Below are 27199 nucleotides of genomic sequence, written 5' to 3'. Positions count from 1 at the left end.
TTGCATGACCCCTTTCTTTTTCGGCTTATTTACGTCTCATATGTCTCTATTGTGTGCTATAGAGAAATACTTTATATATTAAAGGCAGAGCGGTCCTGAGATTTTAGAGGCCTAGAGTGAAAATTGTAATAAACTCTTACTAATTGTGATATCCATCAAATAATTATAACAAGTTTAGTGCTGCAGAAATTGACAAAGGAAAACTCCGATGATAAATAGGGAGGAAAAAAAAAGAAAAAGGAGCAACAAGTGAATCGAACGGTTCCAGATCGAAGTCCTCCAACACTTGGAGGCCTAGTGTGACTGCACTAGTTGAAAACTTTATTTGAAGTCATTTGTTTATACTTTATAACGAATCAACACCCTAACTTCCTCAGATCACAATTGTTGATTCACTCCCTCTGTATAAACATTTACCATTAAGATCCAAAAACAAATGAGTTGCACCTACCCCGGCGATCACCACAGAAAAAGTCGACACAATTGCTGCACCACCTACTCCCTTAGAAAGGGGAAAAGACTGCACATCACCACTTGGAAGGAAGTTGGAGCAGAGAAGGACCAGTTTCTACTTACAAGTTCCATCTACTTGGGAGTACAAATACAAAAGTGGGTCTTCACAACTAGGAGAGAAGATTGATCTCAGTTGCCCTTGCTGTCATCCATGAGCCAAAGAAAATTGGACGCAGGATCTTGGTTAACTAGATAAAGAATCCAGAACACTCTTTACAGCATTCCCAGCACAATTAAATTGAAAAATATTTATCATTTGATGCTACACCAAGGTCTAAAAACTTGCATATGGATAAATCAGTTCACAAAATTTATCATTGCATGCTATCTGAAAGAGCTACACACTTTCCCATAAAAAATTGCAACTAACTAGAGTTGTAGTAGACACTAAACAAGTACATGTTTGCATATCATAAACTCAGTTTTATATCTCCATTTCCAAAAGAAGAGAAATAGGGTAGCCTTTAGCAAGAACTAAACTTTTCTTGAAGCTGGAACTCTTGAGAAGGATCTGTACTTCTGTAGTATCATATAACAGCTTGTTCTCATTTGGATTTGGAGAATGGATTTCATCGACTACATACTTATTGTTTTGGTAGTATGAGTTTCAAGGAAAATGATGTGGTTACAAAGGAAAAACAAACATCACCAGCCAAGCAGCTTAATCCTGCAACTCCAATTGAAATATTAAGATTAAACCTGTGTACTACACTACCAAGGCACTTCCTTGTTGGTTCTACATATTTGATGAAATGGTTCACATCAAGGTCCACAGAGATTACAAAACTCTCATCTTCCAGACAGTTAATAAGCAGAACCACACCAGGATTAATGGCTTTGCATCAACTAATGATCAATGACTGGGAACCTTAATCAGTTTCAGAATTAACTAGAACTTGAAACAATTTGTTACTCATTTTCTTATTGAGGGTCATCTTAACTATAAAGTATCCCAAATAAAATGAAAATGAAAATGAAATGTTATTTTATCAGCTTGCTTCTTTTTGTTGTTTTGATATCCACAACTCCTCCAAACCTGCTTTTCAGACCCTGGCTGAAAACTGGGGCATCCTGCTGAGGCCTACAATCTTTAGGAGGCAATAGATTTGGAGGAAATGGATTTCATTGACTCAGTGCTTTTGGTAGTATCAGTTTCAGTTAAAAAGAAAATTATGTTAGTAAACTAAGAAGCTGAGAGTACAAATATGGTGTCATTTATCACAAACATTGATGCAAACAACAAGACCTAAGCAAATTTTGAAAAATTATGATCATGAAATTTCAAATCCTAATATATCACTCTCATATTCTATTAAGATTTTGAATAGAAGAAACATTTATTGAAAAAAAAGTTATACAAGAAAGTGACAGAAAAGTTAGTAGCTAAAACTCTAGAAATCAGGAAAAAGATCAAAAGAACCATACTGGAGGTACATCACCATTATCTTGATCAAGTCACCTCCATCAATGACACGATCACAACCTTGATTCTTTACATCATATCTTCGACTCCTGCTTATTAAGCACTTACTTTCTCCTTTGTTAATATCATTAGTAAGCACAAGTCATAATATATCTGGTGTCTTGATCGGGGCATTAGATATTGGTTATGCTTTGTAAGTCAAGTACTTGTTCTGCTTAAGTAAAAATATGAGTTCGAACAATTGCTAAACTTGGTGTAGGAAACTTTTCAATGAAGACGTTGACGGAGATCATATTCTTTGATACTTGAAGCTGTGATTAAATTGTCCCCAACTTGTTCGGGAACTAAGTAGTCAGGGTCTTCAGAACAGTCTTCATCTTCTGGTAAGTTGCTGTCCAGCCAAGAGGACCAGTTCAAATCACTATCTTCATCCCAAGAGAACTTCTGGTATCTCTGAATGCCATTAACCTTCTCAATCAATGTATGCAATAGTTGATGGTTCAATACTTCATAGTCCCTGCATGGTTTGAAAGCCATCCTTTTAGATATAACATATATGATGCAAAGTTTACCTGAAATGTCATAGTTTTTGCCATTTCTCATACCTGTATGTGAAAATTGCATGCATTAGCTGAACTAAAGCAGTCGCTGCAAAAAGAGACCTGAGAAGGTTTATCTTCCATGTTTGCTGTTCAATATCATGCCCTGTGAGCCGAAGTATTGCTACTTCTACTAAGAGAGTCAAACACAGCCCTGTGAAGAAAATTTCAAATACAAAGTAAATATAAGTTTATGAATTTCATATGTTTCTGTAGTTTTATTTTTTGTAGTAAGACAGTGTATGTACCGATATATAGACGAGGTCTAACTGTGTATGTTCGCTTTGTGCTTGTGAACATGTAGATAGCAAACATTGATATAGAGTAAATAAAGAAAGCTTTGATCAACCGTGATTCAAGCAGCATAGCATTGTGCAAAGCCAATAGCTTGTCTAATGCGGCGAACATACTGGCTTGCTTTGATTCAAAAGATTCCTATGAGAAAAAATGAGAGTCCAAATGAGAATTAATACCAGTTGAAACAAATCTCATTAGTAAGAAATTGGAAGATATACAAACCTGTGCCTCCAACATTGACTTTGAGTTTTCCATCAGGTGATCATGAACTTTTTGAAGCTGTAGTTGCTTCTGAAGAAGCTCTTCTTGTTGTCTGTGACCATATTCAGTTAACCGTTGTAGGGTTTTCCTGCAATTTATTAATGAATCAGCCTCATTGATTCTGCATATTTTGTAGACTTAAGTTCACAGTTTGTTCTTAATTTGTTACCTGCTCTCTTCTAGTGCCTCGGATTGAAATTTGGTTAAAAAGTCGAGCTCCTTGAGAGCTGTTGTTTGTCCATCTAGAAGCTGCTTTTGCTTGTCCAAAGAGAGCCCTGCCATATTCCTAATGTCATCTGCTTTGACCTGCAGATTCTCCATCCTAGACGACATTTGGTCTCCGACTTTGGTTATCTCTTTTTCAACTTCAACAGCTTCATTTTTCAAGTTATCGATTTCTTGTCCCAAATGGCTGTATGAATCCTGCAACATTGCCATTCCTTCCTTCAAATTTTTCTTCATTTCTACTTGTCCTTCTTGCAGCTCAGATTGAGAATCTTGGATTTTCCTTGATTGCTCATAAACTGCTGCGGAATGCTTCAACACCACATCTATATGATCTTCCACATTCTGTGCAGTCTGAGCAACTTGCTGTGTTCGAAGATCAATCGAATTCAAAGACTCAAATATTTGATTTGACCCCTGCAGTAGATGCTCTGCCTTCTCTTCAATTACTTCCAACTTGCCTTCTGCATACTGAGCTGAATTTTTAAGTTCATTCACAATTCTCTCTGTTTCAAACTTAAATGCGCGAGCCCTAGCAATGAACAGAAAAACAAAGTTCTTGTTAGCTTCTAATAAGGAGAAGAAAGACAAACAATCCAGTCATTTTAATTGAAAGATTTACCATACTTAACTGCAACTGATGGCATATTGAGTTAGTTTCGAGGTAGAATTCCAAATAGACCTTGTGCTGATCATCGTTCAAAGTTTTCAAGCATTTATACATTGCAGATTTCGGGTCACATGAAGGAAAAGGAGGCCTTGCAGAGTCCTTCTGAAAGCAATCACTCAGATGCCAAGCAAATCTTGAGCGCTTCTCTTCAACGGCATGGACCTCCGAGCACCCCGAAAAGAGATGCCGATAAGCATTTTGCCAACAAGAGTTTGGACCTGCCAACTTCTTCTCTGCATCTTCAACAAGTCTGATTGCCTTGGGGTCATCATTATGACCTTCCATGGAAAACCTGCCAACTGAAGTTCCACTAATAGAAGGGTTCTCATCAGTAGATTGAGTCTCTTCTGAAGAAGGGAACCAACTCCATGAGTGAGACTTTGCTGAAGCCAATGCTAGAATTAGCAGAATTAGAAGATAACAACACTGACGACCCATCTGAGTGTTATATGAAGTACTATTTCGCCAATCTAAACAAACCTGCAATACAGTAACAAAAAAATTAAAAAAATGTATGTAATCTCTACTAGTCCTCATCACATATATATTATCTATCTTTCAGAGGAGACAGAGAGACTTGGAGTTCAAGAAACGGAATTGGGAAAGCGGCACGCTTTGTACAAAAGCCAAAGTGAGGAAATGTTCGGTTTTGTCAATAGTTGAAAAAAGAAGAAGGATTGTGACGTTTTCATTGTTTAAAATAAAATGAAAAAAAGCTTTCCAGAAGAAAATAAATAAATAAAAAAAATGAAAAATACCACTATATGAAAGTGACGAGGAGAAGATGAACAAGATAAAACACATGTCATCACCACAGTCTCTTGCCTTTCTCAAGAGGAAAACGAAGTTATCAGTGATCTTAAGCTTTTCTTGATCAGTAAGTTTATTCAAATATAATATAATCATAAAAAATAATCAAACTTATAATCAAACCCAAAAGACAGAACACGCAAAACAAAGAGAGGGACAGAGAATGACCTGTGTATTGAGATTTGAAGGTGGTAATTTCCGGCCACTGTGTGTGAATGGTGGTGTATATACATATATAGAAGAAGACAGAGAGGTGTGTTTGGAATTCCAGAGCGACGTAACTGTTGACGGAGAAAAAGGTAAGAGAGCAAAGACGCTAAGTTGGTTAAAAATATTAAGGCGCGTAATTATGTAATGGTTCGTATTCCTGGTGTTCATTTCGTGTCCCCTCACTACTTCCCAAAATTCAAATAACCAATCCACTTCTCTCTTTCCTACACACATAGCTATAGCCTCCATGATTACAGTAAGATCTCTCAGAGGAACAACTCCATCTGAATGGAACATATTTTCCTCTTGGAAACAATGATAACCGTGACAGAGGAATTTGAAGAAAATGAGGAATGGCACGGCAACTGCAACGGAGGCGAGACAGCGGCAAGAAGAACAGAAGTTTAGGGATAATGGTGAAGGTTAAGGCGTTGCAGATCGATCTGGATTTTCATTTTCTGCAACTAGGTGGTTCACTAGTGTATCAAAGAGAGAGAAAACAAAATCTGAGATGCAACTAATTATGTGTAAATAACTAAATACAAGGGTCGTATAATTTCTTATTCAGTTACTGACCGGGTAAACACCACCGATACAATCCTAACTCTTTCGGAAAGACCTAAACTACCCTATAGCTATATTATTAACACAATAAGCGGGATTAGATTCGAGTCTTAGTTGGTAAAATGGGGTCTTGCTTTGCCAAAAAAAAGAACAGAAAAAACAAAAAAAACAAAATCTAATCTAGAATGGGGTCCTGGTAACCGAACAGAAGCTGTTGTGATGTAGGTCGGTTATTGCTTGAACATGGCATTAAAGCTTAGCATCAGAAGATACAAATGGAGGGAATCACATGCATATCAGGATGTCTTTTTATAGGGAGGAGTTTTAATGCCAAAAAAAAACACATGCAAGTGCGGCCAGTGCGTCTCACATATCGGTTTTCTTAATAGATCACTCTGCTTCAGCAAGGTAACTGGCAGCTGAAGACAATCCAATCTTTCAAAAAGGAGAGGATCAGACTTTATTCGCATATATGCTTTCAATCTTTCAATACTTGTTCCTTCGATTTGTTGGAGGGAACTGAAATTTGACAAGAATACCACAATCTACAGAATCATTAATCTCTAGTATGTTGATGAATGTTTAATTCCGCATCTCGGCAGCCTAGTGCAGAGACTTCCTTCTGCATATAATTTCCCCTTCAGCAGACATCTGTAATTCTGTATTATTTAACTGTTTCTTTCATAATTAATGTGTTCTTCTACTTTGCCTCAGATAGAAGTTGCATGTTTGTTGCAGCTACTAGAGAGCAATAAGCCCTTAAGCTGGTGACTGGTGAGCCAGGGGAGGGGAATGATGCTTCTATTTTTTTTTCTTCTTTTTTTTTGAAAAATGAAAGGGGTTGATGGTACCTGGGCTGCTGGGCATTCTTATTAAACTATTGACAGACAAGCAAACCTTAATGAGCCCATAACTAACCATACAACTTAGGCAACTTATGATTATATTACAAGTCATGTGGTCTATTTGACACAATTCAGAAGCAGACATAAAACTGATAAAAGGCTAAATTCTTGTGCCTCTGCACTAGCGTTAAACATATTAAAAGGAGAGGCTTATTTTCTTGCAGACCAGAATTTTCATTCTAGATGGATAGTGGACAACAGTCATCGTGGCATTCTGATAATGCAATTTGGTTTTACACAAGGTAAGAAATTACACTCCAACAAAGATTAAATTAGATTAAGAAGCATAAACAACAGAAGACCCATAAACAACAGCACAGATAGAAACATTAACTTTAAAAGTGCAAGTATCATCAACCAAAAAATCAGGCTGTCTGATCTTTGTTGAATGGACAGTGGACAATAGTCTGCAACCCTCTATTCTGATAATGCAAGTAGCTTGAGGTATGAATTACACCAGAACAAAGATTAAACAAGAAATACAAGATTAAAGAGCATTAACAACTGCACGGACGGTAACTCTGGCTTCAAAAACTCCAGTATCATCACGCAAACATCCAGGCTGACTGATATTTTTAAGTGAACTGAACTTTGCCGAATCTGCTTCATGGTTGCAGGCACTGAACCAGTTACGATGTTTATAGAAACTTCGATTCCAAAAGCTCAACTCGAATTCAGCATTTACCTTTGAAACGGGAGGAAGATGTGTGGGATCAGCTAAAACCAAATAAAGAGAAAGATGTGTGCCCACTCCATCACCCTTTCGGCTTTTCCATTTGTATAGAACCTCAATTTCCTGCAATCAACATATTGTTAAATAATTATCTTTGCAAACTCACTAAATTAGAACTCAAAATATATCATAATTTGATAGATAATATACTTAGTAATTGAGAAAGATACCAATTTTGACCTCCAGCTTTGAATGGTTTTGATTCATAAAATTCAGCATCTAAGTTTCAGATGTCATCAAGTATCCACATGGTACTTCTGAAGTACTAGGTCAGTAATTGTTGATAGACACTCTCCGTTGCCTGTTCTTCTCTCTTTACATACAAACACCTCAGCTCCAAACACACTGGTCCCGCCAACAATACATCCATCGAAAAGAGAGCAAATATCAATCACACAGATAGATCCTGATTCAAGCATCATCCCATGAAAACATTTTTCCCTTCTATCGATCAGCATCTAAAGAAAAACAAAGTGAAAATGGAATCAGCAGATTGACCATGCATTTGCAGTTTGCACGTTTCAAGATCATAACTAGTTGATCAATGCAAGAACAATGCAAACCTTGTGGAACCAAGTATGTGGCTCTGCTAGTCTGATCAAGCAAAAACAATCTGAAATTAACATATACTTCCCAACCAGTCGGAAGTGAATCCGCTCCAACAATTGCCAAGTAGAGAGATGCGTGATCTGTCACACCCTGGCATTTATTTCCTTTTGGGTGGAGCACAAGTTTCCTGAGAGAAAAAGGAAAATTATAACAGTATAATGCATACATGTAAGTAGAAGTAAATTAAGAAGAAACAAAGATGATATTATAACAAAAAACCCGACCTCACCAAAATACCAAAACGTCGCTTGAAGAAAATGAAAGAGATCCTTTGTGAAAGGTTTTCTGGTATTACATCGTGAAGAAAGCTATTACAAGCTAAAACTATATATAGAAGACAAAAGCAGATTGCAGCAAGGTGGAAAGCAGACTGCAGCAAGGTGGAAAGCAGACTGCAGCAAGGTGGTATGAGTACTGGAACGTGGACAGCAGCTATGTACACAAAGGTGGACAGCAACAAAGTAGACAACGTGTGCAGCTATGTACAGAAGGTGGACAGCAACAAAGTAGATCAACATGTGAACAAAGTAGATCAACATGTGATATATTCCAATATTCCAATACTCCCCCTCAAGCTGGATCAAAGAGGTTTATTGAGCCAAGCTTGCCAAGAATTCGATGGAACTGAGCAGTGGAGAGAGATTTGGTGAAAATATCAGCCAGCTGGTCATGACTTCGAGTGTAATGAGTATCAATAATTTTGGATTGAACTTGAGCTCGAATATAATGGCAATCAACCTCGATGTGTTTGGTTCTTTCATGAAAGACTGGATTAGAAGCAATGTGCATTGTAGCTTGATTGTCACAGAAAAGGGACATTGGTTGACTAGTAGGGAACCCCAAATCAGAGAGGAGACCTTTTAGCCAAATAAGCTCACAAGCAGTGGAGGCCATAGCTCGGTATTCAACTTCTGCACTAGAACGAGCAACAACAGTTTGCTTCTTGCTCTTCCAAGTAACCAGGTTACCACCAACAAATGTGCAGAAGCCAGTAGTGGATTTACGATCAAGGGAGTTGCCTGCCCAATCAGCATCAGTGTATCCCATTATGTGAGTGTCTCCATTGTTTTTCATCAAAATGCCTCTACCAACTGAACCTTTGAGATAACGAAGGATTCTCTTTACAATATGAAGATGAGCAAAAGTTGGAGCATGCATGAATTGGCTGACAATGCTTACAGCGTAAGCAATGTCAGGTCGAGTGATCGTGAGATAAATAAGCTTACCAACTAATCTTTGATAGGCAGCTAGATTACAGGGAGACTTACTTGATACATCAAGTTGCAGCTTACTGTCAAGGGGAGTGCGAGCTGGTTTGCAATCCTTCATATCTGCATCTTGCAGCAAATCAAGAACATACTTTCTTTGGTTAAGAAATAGGCCTTTATGAGAAGTAGCCATTTCGATACCAAGAAAATATTTAAGAATCCCCAAATCTTTGATAGCAAACCTGTTTCGAAGCGATTGTTTGAGCAACTCAATCTCTTCAGCATTGTCACCAGTTATGATTAAATCATCAACATAGATAAGCACCAGAAGTTTGCTGGTTGAGCTAATGCGAATGAACAATGAAGAATCTGCATTACTTCTGTGAAAACCAACTTCTTCAAGTACTGAACTAAGTTTGGCATACCATGCACGTGGAGATTGTTTTAAGCCATAGATGGCTTTGTGAAGCTTGCACACCATATCAGGCTCATGAGATTGAGAATGACCGGGAGGTAACCTCATATAGACTTCCTCTTCAAGATCACCATGTAAGAAAGCATTTTTGACATCCATTTGGTAGAGAGGCCATGCATGATTAATTGCAACTGATAGCAAAACTCTTACTGTGTTCATTTTAGCAACAGGAGCAAAAGTTTCCTTGTAATCTACCCCATATGTTTGAGTAAAACCACGAGCCACTAAACGAGCTTTATATCTCTCCACCGTGCCATCAGTGTGAAACTTGGTCTTATAAACCCATCTGCAACCTACAACTTTCTTTCCTTTAGGAATTCGAACAATACTCCAAGTATTATTATCATTGAGAGCTTGAAGTTCATCTGTCATAGCCTGCTTCCATTCAGCAAGATGATTGGCTTCCTCAAAACTTTGAGGTTCATGAGTATTATCAAGAGCACTCAGAAATGCAGAATGAGCAGATGAAAATTTATTATAAGAGATGAAGTGTGTCATCGGATACCTTGCATTGTAGGTTACATAGTCATTGAGCTTTGATGGAGGACCTCGTTCTCGTGGAGGGTTTCTACGAAGAACAACTGCAGATGGAGAAGTGGGCTCATCAACAGATTGCATATCAATCTCTGGATCAGAAAGGACAGCTGGAACTTCTTGAACTGGAACAGCAGGATTGATAGACGGATTGCAATCCTCAACAGTAGGGAGAGCTGGAGCTTCTTGAACTGGAACAGCAGGATTTAAAGAAGGATTGCAATCCTCAACAATAGGGAGATTTGGACTTGGGAACAGATCAGATAGGAACTCCCCCTGTCCAGTATCACATGATTTCCTTGTGAAATAAGGAGTAACTTCATCAAATCTTACATCCCTGGAGACAATGAGTTTCCTAGTAGCATGATTGTAGCATTTATACCCTTTTTGAGTAGATGAATATCCTAGGAAAACACATTTATCAGCTCTAGGATCAAGTTTATCACGTTGATGAGCTTGAATATGAACGAAGCATGTGCAGCCAAAGACTTTCAAGTGAGACAGATCAATCTTTCTGCCTTTCAACACTTCAAGAGGAGATTTGAAACCAAGCACTCTGCTAGGTAATCTATTGATGAGATATGTGGCAGTGAGAACACTTTGAGACCAAAATTTTTTGGGAACATTCATTTGAAACATAAGAGCTCTGGTTTTTTCAAGAATGTCTCGATTTTTCCTCTCGGCAATCCCATTCTGTTGAGGAGTGCCAACACAGCTAGTTTGATGCACAATGCCTTGTGAGCTCAAGTATTGTGACATGTTATTGGACATATACTCAGAACCATTATCAGATCGTAAAATATGAACAGATGATGAAAATTGAGTGATAATAAGTTTATGAAAATCCTTAAAAACATCCACAACTTCACTTTTTAGTTTCAAAAGATATAACCAAGTAATCCTCGTAAAATCATCTACAAATGTTACAAAATACTTAAATCCATCATAGGACTCAAGAACTGGACCCCAAATGTCTGAATGCACAATTTCAAAAGGGTTACTAGCCCTAGACTGAGAAGAAGTAAATGGTAATCTAGAGGATTTTGACAAATGGCAGACATCACATTGATTAACTGCCTTGTGCATATTAGGGAACAAAAAGACAACATATTCTCAGATGGATGAGCCAAACGCTGATGCCAAAGATGATGATCTTGAGCTAAACTAGTTTGAAAAACCTTGGAGGTAAAGGAGTTTTTTGACAGGTAATAAAGTCCATTCAAGAAGAAACCTTCACCAATGGTCTTCTTGGTGATGAGATCCTGAAATATAACCTTATGTGGAGAGAAAATGACAAGACATTGCAAGGTATGTATAATTCTTCCAACAGATAGAAGTTGAAAAGGAAAGGACGGAACATAAAGAGCAATTGAATCAATGAGATTGGAAAGTAATTTTAGTTTTCCTTTCCCTAAAACAGAAACACTTTGGCCATTTGCTACTGATACTTTAGAAGGAGTGGACAATTTTTCAAAATCATGCAAGTTTTTAAGCTTATTTGTCATGTGGTCTGAAGCTCCTGAGTCTATAATCCAATAATCATCCACAGCACAAACATTTAGAGCAGTTGAGAAGGATTTTAGAATACCTGAGACTTCTTCATGTGGGACACAATCAGTTTCTGCAAGAAAGCCAGCAAATTTTCCAAGGAGTGGAGTGTGGCTTTCACTTCCAGTTATAGCTGATTCTTCTTTTTCACCATGCATCTGCCTCTTGTTGAGATAGGCAGCAAATTCATTAATCAAAGCAGCGGGATTGGAGGTGAAATTCATCATACTCCCAGTAAAAGAAGCATAGAGTCAGGCTTTGAATTCCTGCTCTGATACCATGAAGAAAATGAAAGAGATCCTTTGTGAAAGGTTTTCTGGTATTACATCGTGAAGAAAGCTATTACAAGCTAAAACTATATATAGAAGACAAAAGCAGATTGCAGCAAGGTGGAAAGCAGACTGCAGCAAGGTGGAAAGCAGACTGCAGCAAGGTGGTATGAGTACTGGAACGTGGACAGCAGCTATGTACACAAAGGTGGACAGCAACAAAGTAGACAACGTGTGCAGCTATGTACAGAAGGTGGACAGCAACAAAGTAGATCAACATGTGAACAAAGTAGATCAACATGTGATATATTCCAATATTCCAATATCGCTCCAACACATCGCAGAAGGTCCGATTAGTGGCAAAGATCAGCAGCTTTGAAGATCTAGCGGCCAAGCTTTCTGGTGCGGTGTTGTGGATCCCAGTGAACAAGCCCGCCGGAGAGGCTTTGGAGAGTGTCACACTCTCCTTAAGAGACCAATCAGCAAGCCGGAAAGAGTCCTATGACTTGGTCTATTGCCATGACCAAAATGAGGATAACGGCCTAATTTTTTCGCGAGAACTAAAGCCTTTAATTCCTGGAATTCTTGAGGGTTGTAATGCTACTGTCATTGCTTTGGGAGCTAGAGGTACTGGAAAGACTAGCTTACTTCAGGGTTCGAGTGAGAAACCAGGTTTGGCAACACTGGCAATCGATGAATTTATTTCAATAGCTGAGAAAAACCACTATTCAATTACTATATCCTCGTATGAGGTTAATCAGGACCACATTTACGATATATTGGCTCCATCACGCCCAGAAGTTTTGGTACTGGGAGACACTCAAGGAAACATTCGGCGTAAAGGACTTTCTCAGGTGTCTATTAAGTGTCGAAATTCAGCAAACTGTATGTTAGTGGCTGTGCTTTCCGTAAACCAGCACCAAAGGGACCAGCTGAACTTCTCGTAGGTGCCACAAGGGATTGATAGTCTATGTATCATCTCGAAGTGAAAATTCAGATAGCCTTCAAGTCAGCAACTTCAACTTCATTGACTTAGCAGGTTATGAAGATAGAAGAAGGAAGAGCATTGATTGTGGTAATCATGTTGAAAGCAGAAAAATCATTAAGTCAATCTATGTCATGATGATGTCGTTAATGCAGTGAGTTCCAATGGAAACCATGTGCCTTATCGGGAAAGCAAACTCACACACTTATTGCAAGACTCCCTGGGAGGGATGAGTAGAGTTTTGATGATCATTTGCTTGAAACCGTCATTTTGCCAAGATTCCATTTACATGGTATGCTTGGTGTCTCGCTCTTGTCAAAACACCAATCAGGCTGTCACAGGCTCAACAAAGAAAAGTAAAGGTCTGACAAGATCAGAAGTGCGTTCATCAGACAAGGGCCATATATCCAGTTCTAAAGCAAAGAAACAAAGTCTCCCGAGTGCCTCTTTCTGAGAAGAAAGTTAATGGGCCTCTTTCTTGCAAGAAAGCAAATAGTAGTCCAACTTCTGCATTGAAAGGAAGGAAATTATTTGATGAAAGAAGGCGTTTGACCAAATTGATGGAGGCAAGTGCTATCTCAGGTATTATCACAACAATTGAAACTTCTGTAGCTGAGAAGGAAGATACCATTTCAAATGTTACTGAAGGAACCGAGCAACTTAAAATTGAGAATCTATCATCAGATGCTTTGAATCCCATAGCACCTACCTCTATCTTGGAAAAGGACGAGTTATTATCAGATGATCCAAAGCATGCAGAACATTCTTTAAATGAAGAAAAGGAGTATTTACTAGCGGATGATCCAAAGCATGCGGAAGATACTTCAATTGCAGAAAAGGATGTTTCTGTGAATGGTGATGGCCCTACTGAGGAAGTTAATCCTAGTGACAATAGCAGTAGCAAATATGCATTGGCTTTAGTTGAAGAAGTTAATGACATCGAGAAGGAAAATAATAACTTCCCAGACAATGAAGGTGCATCACCCCCAATCAGTGAACGATTACAAGAATTGGCATTAAAAATGAAATCACTTTGTTCTTCCACTCCATTAATTGTGCTTAAAATGCCAGAGGAGAAAGATACTTCATCCAATAACTTCCTCTGTACTGACAGCATGGAACCAAACGCCCCAGTTGCTAGCTAGTCAGGATATAAGCCACAGTGATAGTTGGGAGGTTGCAAATGTCAACAACATCGCGGAACCAAAGACCCCAGTTGCCAATCAGGTTATAAAACACAATGACAGAGGGGAGGTTGCAAATGTCAACAGCCCTTGGGAAACGTTGAGTGCCTGCAGTACTGGTGTCAAGCAATCTCTTGTTCAAGATTATCTTAGCTTCTTAAACACCCTAGCAAAGAAGATTTGAAAATATTAAAGGGAATTGCAGAGAAAAGAGCAACATGTATGCTTGATTAATTGCCGTGAAGAAACTCCTGAGCCCTTCAAGAGTCTTGATGATTTACAAGACATTGGACTTTCAGTGAAGCAGATTAAGAACTTGATGAAGAAAGCAGGAGGAGGGCTATTCGATTAGTGATGTTCTGGAGAATCTCCTTTCTCTGATTGCATTTTTTTTTTTTTGAAACAGAGCATTTTCTTTTAGTCTGTAGAGTTCTGCATCATCACAAGAACGAATGTTGATATGGCAATATAAAATTGCATTTACTGTAATGGTATATCCGTACATCTTAAAAAAAAGAAAAAAAATATCATTTGTATCCATCCTCCAGATTCAAAGTCGCCTGATTCGAATCTATCGATCAACCCGTCAGCAACAAAACGTACCAATGAACAAAAAGACTGTATGTTTAGAGAGTAATGAATTGGTTGCGTGAAAATGATCTCAAAACCCCTGCAACAAAATAAGGCAAGACAAGAAATTATGTATATATACTAGGTCTGCCACTCGGTCGGTTCGAATCGGTTATGGGCATTACCAACTTCAAAACCAAAGCTTTCGGTTTTGAAATTGACTTACCAATTACCAACCAAAACTTTCGGTTATTAATTATTTTTACCAAATTCGGTATTTCGGTTTTCGGTATTACCAAACTTTACAACAAATATATTTTCAAAATAAGAATCAAACAATACGACTTTACCGAAACTGAATAACACTCTTATATCTAGAGTCTCATAACTGACATATACAAAAGATATTGTCCTTAAATACATAGCTAGAGATCTTTGTGCAACTTTACTTTCCAAAATACAAAAGGATCAGCTTCTGCTGCTGAAATGAGGATGCTAAGTTCTTTCTAAATATGAGCATCCATGGTTCTTTCTGATATAAACAAAAGCTACCTCCAAGGTACAAAAATGCTAATTTAGTCTTCTATATAGAGTTAAAAATGCTAATTTATGCTAATTTCCTACGTTGATTGGATTTGATGATTAAATATTTTAAACATACAGTTAAAAATTTGATCATTTTCGTTCTCCTTTCGACTTCAATCCATATGATCACTAACAATAGTCGTTTTTGTCCATATAGTTATTAATTAGAGTTCTTAAAGGGTAACCACACTGAAACAAGATTTTGAGTTGCAACTTTTCACATTGGTAGATGGAGCTCGTCTATATGAGCATGTGGTTTCAAAGGGCACAAAAATCGGATTTGAGAAAGAATTATTAAGGCCAAATTTGCGAAAAGGATATTTTGGTAAATGACTATAAAAGAAGATTGACTGCATTGACCGAGACCTAAACGACGACAAACGAGACCGATTATTTCATATCATGTCTATTACTATGCTATGAATACGTGGATGAAGTCAGATTTACCATCAGACTTTTTTTATTTATCAGCTCGCACGAAATGTTTATATGTCTACTAGTGTTGTCTACCATATTCATCGGTTATGTAGACATGTATACCTATCAAAACCAACAAGTGAAAAAAATCAATACATTGGATAACCGACTGGTGGATATAAAGAATGGGATAAGATACGCCTATGGTAAAAATATAAGCCGATTTCATCTTCGTATTAACCTCGATCCACATGGTCAATTGTAATGGCGTTATTACCTTTACAACTAAAATACCAGTAGTCAATCTATCACAAATCCTACCAAGGACAAGGTTCAACCCTACCCTCTCATGGTATCAATATACGTTTACCTGGGTAGAAAATTTGGAGGAGAAAAATCATTGCAGTTTGGTTACCCTTAGAAACACAGTAACTTAAAATGATATAAACGTCCAAATCAATTAAAAATATAAATAAAATGTATATGATTTAATTTCAATTAACTAAAAAATTAAAAATCTTACTAAGAAATGTAATTTATTAAAATTAAAACTGACAAATTAAATAAATCATATGATAGCAATATATCACAAAACAGATAATAATCTTTCATTATAAAACTAAATACATACTTTGTCAAATTAAATATATCTTCCATATCAATGTATCATATTCATACATATTAAAATAAATGACTACATAATTATATATATATATATATATATATATATATATATAACCCTAGCATTTCGGTAAATTCGGTATTTACCAAAACCAAACCAACTTTTTTGGTATTTTTCGATTTCGGTTATTTCGATTTCGGTTACCAAGATTCGGTTTACCAAACCTCAAATATTCGGTCGGTATTCGGTCGGTTCGGTATTTACCAAACCAAATGTCAGCCCTAATATATACGAAAGAAATTACACAGAACTTGTAAAGCATTTTACTACCTTGATCAGATTTAAGAGTAGCCAGTAGCCATGGCAATAAGCAAAGAGCCAGCAGCCCAGCAGTCGAGAGACTATGCAAAAAATGATACGGGAAGCCTCCTAATATTAATATAAACAGCCATCGCCGTATATAGTATCTAAACAACTCGTCCAGAACGGTTAGTATTCCACAATGCTAAATTGAAGAGCCCCAATAGGCAATGGCAATTATGAACGTGAAACAATTTACAAGGAACAATTCTTGGGTTCACCCCCTGTGTGAACCTGCAGGTTCACCTCTCTCCCAACCTACCAATCAGAAATAGCCACATATCTTTTGAGTGAAAAAAAATAAAACTCTAACTTAACTATTAATAAAAGAAATAATAAAAAATAAAAAATGAGTTCTAACTCAATTAGGAACGACGTTAGTTAACGCCGTTCCCAAATCCATATGGTTTTTTTGGCGAGGACGAAAAACAGAGAAAGTCTTGAAACTGAGACGTCGCTAGGTCAATCCATACTGAATGAGCTCCACCTATGGATACCATCTCTGACGAACAGACGCTTGGACATGAGGTAATATTAATATCAGCATATGGTTTTGATCAATTTATATGGTTCGATGAATTCATGATTGAGTTTTGATATTTGCTTATATCAACATATGGTTTCGATTAATTCATCTTTTTTTTTTTGATATGTTTGGTCAATTGAATATGGTTTTGTTGATTATACATATATAGCTATATGATCGAAACCATTGAGTATAGAACGTAGTGGCAGAACAGTGCTATAGCTTAGCTCTTTGTATATGTTTCTTTTAAACGATCTTTTAATTTTGGTGCTGTCTGGAGTTGGAAACTTGGAATATGAATGCTCTCAGTAAAGAAGCAAGTTTGATCATGATTCTTTTAACCATGACTGCTGGAGCAATGAGTTACTCTGCACAGATAAAAAAGTTCAAAATTCTCCCAAAAGGTAATCATTATTTCGAGCCCTTATACCGGCCATTTTTTCATTGATAGATGACAATAGACTAATTTTTTTCATTATTCACCAACACCCTTTTGTTTTAATAGACTTGAACCAAATTCAAATCACTTTCTTGTGAATGTATTATTATGCAAGAGCCCAAGAGATGTATCAAAGTGGCGTGCTAGCAACCATGAATGTGATGAGAATGGCAGAAGCACATGTGTGTATGGGGCGATGAACAAGTTGGCATGTGGTAGATACATTTGCTTTGATCAAGTATTGAAACAGAGAAATAGGCAGAAAAGCTAGCAGAGGAGACCAGTATGTCAAAGAACAAGACATGTGGAAATGATGAGGGATCTAGCAGTGCTCATCATCTTAGATATGAACTGTCGAATAAGAAGCTTACCAATATTTTGTCAAGTCACTGAGAAGTTGTTTGCTATAACCAAAACCAACAATTCTATGAAGTTTTTGTTGTGGTTTAGTAAGATTGAGTTTATAAGCACACTGAAAGTTTTGGAAGCATTAGAAAGAAATTTCAGTTTGTCTACTTGGATACACCAATATTAGTTTGCGGTAGATCATTATATTTTGATAACCACTAATACTGACAGCAAGAATAAATACCTTTTGCCAACCTTAGGTACTTTATGAATGGATCACTTGATCCATTCCGACCCAATATCAATGGCACCAACACAATATAAATGGTACAAACACAATACTATGGTAGTTTCGTACAGACCCCAATATCAATTCTGTAATAGGTCTTTAAGATTCTCCTTTCTCAATTCAAAAGCAAATCCATGGATATCTTGGAATTACAAATAAAATCCGGTACATATTGAACAAAAAAAAAACAGTGATTTTCTACATATCTTCAACTTCCAGACTGCTCTTTGCCTCCTTCATTGCTTTGTGAAGAGCAAATATGATTCATTGAAATTTCCTACAAAATATAGTTCAAAATATCTAAGTGATTGAAATAGATTAAAAATAATTAATAGTAACTGAATTAGGCAATTTACCTGGAGCATTTGAGTGAAAGAAAAGTCGTTCTACAAAGTTAGACCTGTGCCATAAACTGATACTTGGGTACCAGCACTAAGATTGGACTCCTATCAAAAGCATATAGGAAAAAAATTATCCAACTAGTATATCCCACTTAACAAGGATAAAAAAGAAGAAGACGAAACCCAATAAGACCGAAATGCCAATATTAGTTGCGATTAGAAATAATTTCTTACTTGAGTTGCTGAATCAAGCATTAGAACTTCATATTCATTGACTTCTTGTTGCTCGCAATTGTCACTAGTAGGAATAGAGTCCTGTATTATCTCAACAGTAATGAGTTACAAATCTAATAGATAAATTTGCTTAGTTTGTTCATGAAATTTTTAAATAAATACCTGGAAGGATAGTTGTTTCTTTGCTGCGGCTTTACTTGCTAGAGATGTTGATGCTTTAGATGTGGCTTTACAACTCTTCCCTTCAAGAACACCTTTAAATCTACCATGACGACCGCGTGGTCGTCCAACAGTAGCTTTTCTTTTAACTCCACGTGCATTTGATACTTCACCTTCTAAAGCTCCAACATCTGATGTTTGAATCACCCATGCATCTTCTTTCAACAATTTCTTCTTCTTTTCTTCCAAATTTTTAAGCAACTCAATGGCATATTCATTTGCATACCTATTTGTTCCTCATGTTCTGAGGCAAAGGATGCAATCTCACGATAATTACGACACAAATGGCTGTATCGCTTTCCAATTGACTGCTTCAAATTTTCATTAGTCTTTGGTCCATGATAACTAGCGATGCTCCTTGCCTTAGCTTCTTTACTCCATCGATTTAATATGCAAGTAGGAGGGATTCTTCTCACATTCTTCCTATCCAACACTTTCATTGCATGATGGCATAAAATCCCAACAAAATTAAACTTCATGCAACTACAAGTTATTGTTTGCATTGAAGCATCAAATTTTACCAAATGCTCTCGAGCAACACCACGATAAGATACTTTGTATTCATATTGCATCTCAGACTTGCTAACTTTATTAGCAACATAATCACCAATACTTGTGTATTGTTGCTGGAAGAGTCTAAAAGCTTCTGGGGTATACACCTCCTCTGCATGTTGCAACATCTCTACGTTAGCAGATAACACAGGAGAAGTTTGCATCATCTTGAAGTCAGCAATTAATTCTTCATATCTTCGATCAGCCAAAACTCTCTCATAGTGTTCAAAGAAGCACAACAGGTCATAACTAGGCTTCAAGTATTTTTTTCAAAATATTATTCATACTCTCACTACGTTGTGTACTCATCATATCTGCAGTAAAAGTATGTCGCCCGTATACCAATGCCCATTTTTCTCTCACATCAAACAAATTCTTTAACCATTTATCCTCCTTCAAATTGTGCTTCTCGAGCATATTATTCCATGCTAATAACCAATCATCTTCATCCTCATAGTCATACACACACTTTCCAAAATCATGAGCAAATTGTTGTGATCCGTGAAACACATGACTCAATCTCTTTGCAGCATTTTGGTAAATATGCCAAATACATAGTCTATGATAAGTGACAGGAAATACTTCTGCTATTGCACTAGCAATTGCTGCAGATTGGTCTGTAAGTATGGTCTTTGGTTGCTTTCCAGACATCGCTCCAAGAAAAGTCTCAAAAAGCCACTTAAAGGACTCAATGGTTTCGTCATATAATAGAGCTGCACCAAACACCACTGTTTGTTTATGATGATTGACCCCAACAAATGGAGCAAATGGTCTACCATATTCATTAGTTTGATAAGTTGTGTCAAAACAAACGACATCCCCAAAAAGACCATAATCACTTATTGAACGCTCATCTGCCCAAAAAATATTTGTGATCATATCATCCTCATCAAGCTGCATTGAATAAAAGAAGATGAATTATCCTCTTTCATTTTTTGGAAGTATTGCAATATAGCTCCAGCATCTCCCTTTTCCATCTTCACCCTTCGCTTTCGATGTATGTAATTCCGATAGTCCTTTTCCATAAAACCAAGATTCTCTCGTCCTCCAACTTCTCTACTCATCAATTCAACTGTTGCTTTTGCTGAAATTCCTGACATCTCAGCATCATCAGCATGCTCTTTTTGAGCTTTAGAGAAACTTCTATTGATCTTTAACATATGCTTCATAGGTGTTTTAATCAACTCATGATTATGATTCCTCTCAAACGACACAATCTTTAATTTTCCGTTGTTTTGACGATAGCAACTCATATGGGCTTTACAACCGACCCTTGTAACTGGTACTGAATAAGATGTTTCCCCCTTTGTTTTGGTCTTTCGGAAACCTTCTTTTGAGCAACAATAAACTAACCTAACAACCAAACCCTTCTTGTTTCTTGTCCTGCGTTGTTTCCTCACATTGAAACCAGATTTTCCTCCATATTTAGCATAAGCTCTATATGCACTCTCATCGGAACTAAACTCCATTCCGATATATAGTTCTTCTTTCTTCTCTTTGTCTTCATTTGAGTTTAAAAAAGAATCATTACTTCTTGATTGAAAAGTCTCCTCAGGTTGCACATCAACTTCATCTTCACTTACTAAATCATCTTCTTCCTCACCTTGCAAATCGATTTCACTCTCACCCAGCAAACTGAACTCATCATTACATTGCAAACTGAATTCATTCTCATCTGGAAAAGCAACTTCACTACCACTTAATAACTCATTACTTATACATTCTGTATTCTTTGTAACCTGCAATATTAATGCATATTAATTCTAAATTTTATTTGTTTCCTACAACAACCTTAAATTTTGACCACGATATCAACTATTACTGAAGAAGAAGAATTGATCAAGCTATATTCCAATTGACCAGGAACAAAAAGTTACTGCAACAGAGACTTGAATTAACTATCTCTTTAGAGAAGAAGACGGCAGTTCGGGCAAGTTTATTACTAGTGTTTTATCCCAAGTATACACAGACAAAGTGGAGATATAAAATAATCTATATATGCAGTATGACTTTGAGAGACAGCACCAATTGCATTAAAATATCTTACAGAAGATGGTGTTGAGATTCATGGTAAGAGTCCCAATTATATATATTCAGTAAAAATCAGGTAACAAAGACCTAAATAAAAGTGGTTCCAAATTTTCATAATAGGAATGAGATTCCAGAAATCATGATCACACTTCTTACTATATAAGCGTAATCAAAGAGCTAAGCTATAGCACTGTTCTGCCACTACGTTCTATACTCAATGGTTTCGATCATATAGCTATATATGTATAATCAACAAAACCATATTCAATTGACCAAACATATCAAAAAAAAAAAAGATGAATTAATCGAAACCATATGTTGATATAAGCAAATATCAAAACTCAATCATGAATTCATCGAACCATATAAATTGATCAAAACCATATGCTGATATTAATATTACCTCCTATCCAAGCGTCTGTTCGTCAGAGATGGTATCCATAGGTGGAGCTCAATCAGTATGGATTGACCTAGCGACGTCTCAGTTTCAAGACTTTCTCTGTTCTTCGTCCTCGCCAAAAAAACCATATGGATTTGGGAACGGCGTTAACTAACGTCGTTCCTAATTGAGTTAGAACTCATTTTTTATTTTTTATTATTTCTTTTATTAATAGTTAAGTTAGAGTTTTATTTTTTTTCACTCAAAAGATATGTGGCTATTTCTGATTGGTAGGTTGGGAGAGAGGTGAACCTGCAGGTTCACACAGGGGGTGAACCCAAGAATTGTTCATTTACAAGGCACGTCGTTAACCCTATGGCTACTGAGCCCATTAGTTCCAACTTCCCAATTAATGTTGCTCGGGAAGACGCTCACATAATATTGCTTTTTATGGCATCCTTTACGTACATGCATGGCTAGTTAATGTGGCATCTCTTACATCTTATATAATTAAGTCAATTATTAAACAAATTGTTAAATGTACATATAAATGATTTGAAAAGCCAAAAAAAAAAAAGATTTGAAAAGCCATGGTAGCTTATTAGGGGAAATGATCATTTACCCAATTTTGGGGTTAATTAACCCCATTTACCCAAATACTCTAAAAAATTGCCCACTTACACAACAATTTTTATTTTTAAACCCCACTTACCCAAAACTCTAAGAGTTGGACCTGTTTTTTTTCATACTTTTGTACTGTTTTGCTCTTGTCAAAGCTGAAAATGAAACATAAAGAGACTTAGAGAGAGAAACTCCCCGATTATAGAGAGAGAAGCTCTGCCATTTTAGAGAGAGAGAGGAGTTGTGCAATTTCTGGAATGAGAGGAGCTCTACAAATTCGAGAGAGAGAGAGAGAGAGAGAGGAGCTCTGCAATTTTGAGAAGAGAGAGAAACTGTGTGATTTCCGACGCGGGCGATTGCGATCGGTTTGACTGGGGACGAAGACATCGGCGATTGCTCTTGGATCGACCGGAACTGTGAAATTCCAGGTGCGAAATTGCCAAACCTTGAAGCTCTAGAATCGATTGGGTTTGGAACAGAGAGGTTGATGATGGAGTTGGACTCCGCGAAGGATCGAAGGAACTCGAGGAGCGATTTGTTACATTTTCTGAAATGTTTTGGTAGTTCTGACTACATTATTGGGGCAATAATGTGTCTTAATTGTTATGAAGTCTCTATAATTGTGTTTAGTGATATTTTCCTTTGTGTTTAAAGACTGCTTCTAATGTGTTTTGGTAGTTCTGACTATATTATTGGAGGGCAATAATCTGTTTATTGCGGGGCAATAATCTGTTTATTGCGGGGCAATAATATGTTTGTTTTGTTATTTTTTGCAAGAATATGGGTGATCCTTTGGTTGTTATGTGCATTTATTCTTGCGAAGAGGCCACCTGGGACGCCTAAGGTGAAGCGGTTCAAGTCAAGTGGAGAGTGTGAAAAAAAAGCCAATTCGTTGTGGTCGTTGTGGCAAAATGGGCGCTAGCTCATAACCTGATTATTTGGGGACTTAAATTCACCAAGTATTGAATTTGAATACATGTACTTTTGTAAACTAATTTAAAACCAAACTGAGTTACTTCTGGCCATCTATAAAAAAATTATTGGGGGGCAATAAACTTTTTATGACCCCCCAATAAACCTAATTATTTTGGTTAATGAATCTAGCAGCAATTTGTTGAAAGGACCTGTATAAATGAACCATAGTTAAGACATTATTGGGGGGCAATAATCTGTCTATTGCCTCCCAATAGACCACCCCAAAAATCACCAGTTTCTATCATTGACAGATTATTGTACTTTAATAAACTCAAAATAACATAAGACTTATCAAAACTCTAATTTCAGTGATTAATTAACCACAGTTAAGAAATTATTGGGGAGGGGGCAATAATCTGTCTATTTCCCCCCAATAAACCACCCCAAAAATCACTAGTTTCTATCATTGATAGATTAGTGTGCTTAATAAACAGCGCAGTGATTATTGCCCCCCAATAGACATATTATTGGGGGGCAATAATCTTTTTTTCTTTATTGGGGGAATAGACGACTCTGGCTATTGCGTTTGGCTTGACTAGGCACGAAGACACCGACGATTGCTCTCGGATAGACCGGAACTGTGAAATTGCAAGTGCGAAATCGCCAGACCTTGAAGCTCCAGAATTGATTGGGTTTGGAATAGAGAGGTTGATGATGGAGTCAGACTCCGCGACGGATCGAAGGCATATATTTGAGGAGCGAGCGGAGGTAGTAGACTCGGAGGAACGAGAACTCGGCGCAGACCAGATCGCCGACGGCTGTAGCCGGTGAGTCTGATTCGGATTCCAGCGAGGGCTTGAGTGTGATTCACTCGGTCCATTGAGAGAGAGAGAGAGAGAGAGAGTGGGCAATACTGTCAATAGATGTTAGATTGCGTAAATGAGGTTAAAAAACTCTTAGTGGAGCAAGTGGCCAATTTTTAGACTAAAATTGGGTAAGTGGTCACGGCCCCTTTTTATTAAGGGTAAAACATGGGAGCATGAGACTGTATGTTGATAGAATTTAATGACATATGTACCCACATAACAAAGGGAAGTTACTAACAAAAAAAGAAACATATAAATAGGGCTTGATAATGATGAGGAAGAGATGAGACGGCAAACAAAGAGGCGACCATAATAGCAGCAAAGGCAAGGTGGCCGGCAGCAAGAAGGACAGAGTTTTAGAAATAATGGTGAAGGTTAAGGCATTGCGGATTGATCTGTGTTGGAGGTGAAAAATTCCTTAGAGGAGTTTGCCCCAACAATTAATGCAGATTTGAGCGAGAGCTGACCTGGGAATAATCGAGAGGCTTCCTTTGAGTGTTGACCTGGAGTTTGACCGTCTGCTCGAGGAGAAGGGGGGGGTACCTGCAGAAAACCCTCCGATGCCTAAGTCAGTACGTTTCTTAGTAGTGGAGTATTGAGAATCAGAATTCGATGGATTACCTGGACGTCGAGCCTCCTTTATATAGGCGATGACTTACTTCGGGAACAAGCCGCCATTATTTCTGCTTTGATGGCTGCATTTATTTACACACTTATAATGACAATTATTGCTGCACTAATAACAATACTTACGACCGTCATTCATTGTGTATTTATGATGGTCATTCATTGCGCACTTATAATCATAATCATTGTGTGTAGTTATTGTCGTAATAATTGCCGCATTCATGACTAAAATTTAACGCCATACTAACTGCGGAGTTAATCGCCTTAATTGCAGGCCCAGCAGAATTTTCCCACTCCCACAATGTGCAACTAGGCGGTTCACTAGTGTCATAAAGACAACCCCTAAGTTTTCCTAAAATTCAAATTAATAACCAATCCACTTTCTGTTCCTCTTCCTCCCTCTGCGTCTCTTTTTCTGGCCATACTGCCCTACCAGCCTCATTGACCATTGCCTACCAGCTGCATGATACTAAATTTTCTTTTAATCAAATAATTTTATATGTTATTCATTTCTTGGTTCATTTTTGGCATCCACAACTGAAAGGACAATTTTTTGTTTTTGTTTTTGTTTACAACATATATCATCGATCATTCTTATAAATCACAGCATGAACGAAGTGCAATGTCATTTTTTCTTGCTCTCATTTCCATTCTTCATCTATTCTTAAAAGGAAAATTTTAACAACAGTACAGGACAATGCGACCACTCTGAATTTTGGTGAATTTACTTTCGGAAATATCAAAACGGTACATGACTTTCAAATCCCCACCCAATTTTGGTACATGACTTTTAATAACACCGTTAACCTTATATAATTATTAGTTTTTCAAAGGGTAATTCAGTATTTTCATCTCTCTCTTCCTTCTTCTTCTTGTCCTTCTTCCTTTTTCTCCTTCTGGTGACCTCCCCCCCCCCCCCCCCCCCCCCTTTTCTTCAAAATCCGTTGAAACCCAGAAACATGACAACTCTGTTTTCAAATATGATTTTCTACTATATACTAAGGATTGATTGAATACTAAAACGACCCAATTTCAATTCCAAGCTAGTTCCTTTGTCCCTACCTTCACCGTGACAAACGAGACAAACCCAAGTAATAGAAATAATCCCACCAAACGCAGATTTGAGATTTAAATTTTGGTGAAATAATTCATCGAGATCATTGGCACTCTATCACCAGATAGTGAAATAAACCCAGAATGGGATTTATTTTGGTGGAGAAATTCATCTCCGCAACCATCTTCCTTGGGGAAAAGCTCCGACCTCAACTAACGGTGGATGTAACGACATGCACATGTCCTGTGTTGGGATTTGAAAGTCATGTACTGTTTTGATATTTCCGAAAGTAAATTCACCAAAATTCAGAGTAGACCCATTGTTGTGTACTGTTATTAAATTTTTCTCTTCTTGAAAATATAGTTTCTTATGCCTAGTAGCATTTGGTCTAGTGGCATCATGCTTATTTTGTAAGTAGAAAGTCTTGAATTTGACTTTATAGAATAGTTGTATACATTCTTAGTTGTAATACTACCAGTTGTGTATTCACGTTTCTTTTAAAAAAAAAAATCTCATGTTTTGATAAATACATAGTGTGAACGAGTCTCATAGTACTAAAGAACTCTTAGCTTTCTTTTTTGTTTAAAATGTGAAGCTATACGTAAGTAAAACACATGTACATATATCATCATCACATTCCAATACACTAGTAAAACAATCAAGATATAAAGATGTAACTCATTACAAAGAACAAGGCCATAAAAGCTTATTCAATAAAATGAGTTCACCTCAACCCTTCATATACTAAAGTAGTCACCTTATTAGGCGAAATACACTTTCAAAGTTTTCAAAGTGAAGGGTACATTGTGATATAAAGTTCACTCTAAGTTCTCAAGTATTAGGTATCCAAGTCAGAGATACATATTTGGACTATGTTAATGAATATGAGAGGGATACTGGAATAAGCAACAAATAGGGGCTCTTTGATCCCTATACCTCTTTGTCAGTTGATTTGGCCAATTTGGCAATACAAGTGCCATGGATGTATGCCACAAATACTGTTTCCGAGGATAGTCGCGTTCTAATATGTCAGTTAATATTCAACGACCAGTTGAAGATTTTAAGGGATACTCCATTCCAAAGCTGGCCATTAAGAGATGGGTAAGTATTAGGGTTACATGAGATAATTATGGTTTCCTTTTTGTCATCTTGCTTAATCTAAGCCTCCTGCTACAGTTAGTT

At 37.1% G+C, this 27199-nt stretch overlaps 3 protein-coding genes and 1 pseudogene across 3 annotated transcripts; 1 reads left to right on the top strand and 3 right to left on the bottom strand.

Moving 5' to 3' along the window:
* Positions 1-1760: 1760 nt before the first annotated feature.
* LOC112188849 (protein GAMETE EXPRESSED 1) lies at positions 1761-5272 on the bottom strand. The gene is made up of 7 exons (XM_024328077.2): positions 4967-5272; positions 3951-4468; positions 3263-3850; positions 3055-3181; positions 2784-2970; positions 2542-2689; positions 1761-2453 (listed from the first exon to the last, which is right to left on the bottom strand). Exons 1-7 carry the CDS (start codon positions 5255-5257, stop codon positions 2204-2206), a joined length of 2109 nt encoding a protein of 702 aa, XP_024183845.2. The 5' UTR covers positions 5258-5272; the 3' UTR covers positions 1761-2203.
* A 1692-nt stretch (positions 5273-6964) lies between these two features.
* On the bottom strand, positions 6965-7987 carry LOC121051297. The gene is made up of 3 exons (XM_040513504.1): positions 7774-7987; positions 7534-7616; positions 6965-7273 (listed from the first exon to the last, which is right to left on the bottom strand). Exons 1-3 carry the CDS (start codon positions 7985-7987, stop codon positions 6965-6967), a joined length of 606 nt encoding a protein of 201 aa, XP_040369438.1.
* Positions 7988-12049: 4062 nt separating this feature from the next.
* LOC112184674 lies at positions 12050-14206 on the top strand (annotated as a pseudogene).
* Positions 14207-18564: 4358 nt separating this feature from the next.
* Positions 18565-25412, bottom strand: LOC112184673 (protein FAR1-RELATED SEQUENCE 5-like). The gene is made up of 7 exons (XM_024322921.1): positions 25344-25412; positions 20508-21263; positions 19867-20418; positions 19199-19778; positions 18916-19154; positions 18754-18834; positions 18565-18624 (listed from the first exon to the last, which is right to left on the bottom strand). The coding sequence occupies exons 1-7, from the start codon at positions 25410-25412 to the stop codon at positions 18565-18567; spliced, it is 2337 nt and encodes a 778-aa protein (XP_024178689.1).
* Positions 25413-27199: the final 1787 nt, after the last annotated feature.

This window comes from Rosa chinensis, chromosome 2 (assembly GCF_002994745.2).
Source record: "Rosa chinensis cultivar Old Blush chromosome 2, RchiOBHm-V2, whole genome shotgun sequence".
Lineage (NCBI taxonomy): Eukaryota > Viridiplantae > Streptophyta > Magnoliopsida > Rosales > Rosaceae > Rosa > Rosa chinensis.
The sequence above is the reverse complement of the archived record's forward strand: the minus strand, read 5'-3'. Positions and strand labels throughout refer to the sequence as shown.

Bases quoted from the DNA above. Each gene is read 5' to 3' on its own strand.
- LOC112188849 (XM_024328077.2), bottom strand. From the start codon at position 5,257: ATGGAGGCTATAGCTATGTGTGTAGGAAAGAGAGAAGTGGATTGGTTA. The intron at 3,182-3,262 runs GTAACAAATTAA...AATAAATTGCAG, and splicing joins GAGGCACTAGAAGAGAGCAG to GAAAACCCTACAACGGTTAA. The intron at 2,454-2,541 runs GTATGAGAAATG...CAAACCATGCAG, and splicing joins CATGCAATTTTCACATACAG to GGACTATGAAGTATTGAACC.
- LOC112184673 (XM_024322921.1), bottom strand. From the start codon at position 25,412: ATGGTCAATGAGGCTGGTAGGGCAGTATGGCCAGAAAAAGAGACGCAG. The intron at 21,264-25,343 runs GTGGATTGGTTA...TTAATATTGCAG, and splicing joins GGGAGGAAGAGGAACAGAAA to GTTACAAAGAATACAGAATG. The intron at 18,835-18,915 runs GTATTTATTTAA...GAGATAATACAG, and splicing joins AGAAACAACTATCCTTCCAG to GACTCTATTCCTACTAGTGA.
- LOC121051297 (XM_040513504.1), bottom strand. From the start codon at position 7,987: ATGTATGCATTATACTGTTATAATTTTCCTTTTTCTCTCAGGAAACTT. The intron at 7,617-7,773 runs GTTTGCATTGTT...TGCTTGAATCAG, and splicing joins CACATACTTGGTTCCACAAG to GATCTATCTGTGTGATTGAT. The intron at 7,274-7,533 runs GTATGTAAAGAG...TGTTGATTGCAG, and splicing joins TGTTTGGAGCTGAGGTGTTT to GAAATTGAGGTTCTATACAA.